The sequence below is a fragment of the Protobothrops mucrosquamatus genome, unplaced genomic scaffold, assembly GCF_001527695.2.
Source record: "Protobothrops mucrosquamatus isolate PMUCROS unplaced genomic scaffold, P.Mucros_1.0 scaffold3287, whole genome shotgun sequence".
NCBI lineage: Eukaryota > Metazoa > Chordata > Lepidosauria > Squamata > Viperidae > Protobothrops > Protobothrops mucrosquamatus.
The window spans coordinates 21291-23497 of NW_015389278.1; the positions used below are offsets into that span (position 1 = coordinate 21291).

Here is a 2207-nt window from a genome sequence, read left to right on the forward strand (position 1 = left end):
TGCTTTATAATTCACGCAGCACAAAGTGCAAAACCAGCACACGGCAATATATGCTCTCCACGTTGTCCAGTTCTTAAATGTGATCTATAAATTACATAAACTTTAAATAGATGCTCCGCTATCACCCAGCACGGTCCTTAGAGCAAGTAGCACCCTACTGCGTGAACAAAAGAAGTTTTTGATTAAAATTATTTTTTTTACATGTATGTGACTTCCTTGGTGCAAAACACCTTTTTTTGAAAAATATTTGGAGCCCAGGCACTTTTTTAAATACTGAACTGAATCCCCAGTTCTTCCCACATTTTTTTATTTGGAAATTTGAAACCTCTGTATATCCCTTCCTACTAAAAAAAACCCCCTCAAAGTGCTCTCCATGAAGTTCTACTCCAGAGGTCTTCAAACTTGGCCCTTTGATGACTTGTGGACTTCAACTCCCAGAATTCGCGTGCCTGGCTGAGGAATTCTGGGAGTTGAAGTCCACAAGTCATCAAAGGGCCAAGTTTGAAGACCCCCGTTCTACTCCATTAACCGTAATGTTATTTATTTTTTGTTTTTCAACAAGCAAAAGTTGGAATTGAGGCACCTAACGACGATCCAGAACTATCTTCGGACCGCTCCTGAGTCAACGCACCTGATTGCTTTCGAGGCGTTGATGATCTCCTTGATCCTTGGCACTCCTAAGGTGATGTTCATGGAGGCCACGCCGGCAAAATGGAAAGTCTTCAGAGTCATCTGCGTGCCGGGCTCCCCGATGCTTTGAGCACAAAGGGCTCCCACTGCCGAGCCAGGCTCCATCTGCGCCCTGAAGGTAACATCCCAAAAAACACATTGATTTCCGTTCATTCCACAACTTGATGCTGCCTTGAAAACACACCCCAGTTCTGGAAAGACCCAGAGTCACATTCCCTTGTGTCAAATGGAGATTCTCAGTGCGGCATTCGAGACTCTGCGCTTGCCTGAAGCGGAGTTGAACCTGCGTGTCCAAAAATGGACACGAGGTTATCAGTCTTTGGGAAAAGACGATCAAAACGAGGCACCCGAGGCAATTTCGTTCCACCGCCTCTGTAATTTCAGAAAGTACCTTTGCAGTGTCTCATTCCTCATGTGTAATCCATAACCTGTTCTCCTAAATCTCTATGGAGATTGTCCAGGTCCTGGTTGTCCCAAAGGTGCTTTTTTTCCATGAGGCAACTGGAGTTTCTTGTTTTTCTTTGAAGACGTTTCGCTTCTCATCCAAGAAGCTTCTTCAGTTCTGACCGGATGGTGGAGAACGGAAGGATTTATACTCCTTGCAGTCATCTGGTGTAATATAAATCCTTCCATCCTCCACCATTTATACTCCTTGCAGACAGCCGGTCATTTGCCTTCTTTTAGAGAGTCGCTGAGGCCACTTGGAGGTTTACCTGTCTCCTCAGGGTCACCTGAGTGGTGCAAATGGGTGTGGAGCTTTCTTGGAATTGCTGAAAAGACTGTGTTGTGGACTGGAGATAGACGGTGTCGTATCCCTCCCCCTCTGTTGAGAGAGGGTTGAAAAGACAAAGGCCGCTCTTTCGAAGACAGCAATGTCCACATTTTGGACCGAGAGGACCACTTGTTTGAAAGAGAGGTCAAAGAGGCCATCTAGGTCAAAACTAAACAGCTCTCTCTCAATAGAGGGGAAGGGATACGACACCATCTACCTCCAATCTACAACAGAGTCCTTTCAGCAGCTCCAAGAAGGCTCCACACCCATGTCCATCACCCAGGTGACCTTGAAGGACACAGGTAAGCCCTCCAGGTGTCCTCAAGGACTCTCTAAAACAATGCAAGTGACCAGCTGTCTGCAAGGAGTATAAATCCTTCCGTTCCCCACCATCCAGTCAGAAATGAAGAAGCATCCTGGATGAGAAGTGAAACGTCTTCAAGGAAAAACAAGAAAGCCCAGTTGCTTTTTTGACAAAGCGCCTTTGGGATCAACCATGACCTGGATGAGTGAGAATCTCCATAGACACCATTTTTATATTTTACCTTCCTTGCTTAAATAAGTCCACAGTCCATATTCTTGTTTAGGTGCACAAAAAGGGGGAAAGACTCAGACCCAAGGAGCCTGGGTCAGGCTTAACGCAAGTTGCTCAAATATCTACAATGCTCATCACCAATAGCTGTTCATTATTTGGCTATTTATAGATTATTATTTTTTTAGCAGAATTAGAGAAGCAACCTACAAC

The 2207-nt window shown here is 45.0% G+C and overlaps 1 protein-coding gene across 1 annotated transcript in view; it reads right to left on the reverse strand.

The window, feature by feature from the left end:
* Positions 1–2207, reverse strand: part of POLR3A (RNA polymerase III subunit A) — a 41932-nt gene that overhangs the window by 9529 nt on the left and 30196 nt on the right. The window contains exon 22 of the mRNA XM_029286307.1: positions 632–795. Within this exon, the coding sequence (XP_029142140.1) occupies positions 632–795 (164 nt within the window). The remainder of the gene's footprint in view (positions 1–631; positions 796–2207) is intronic.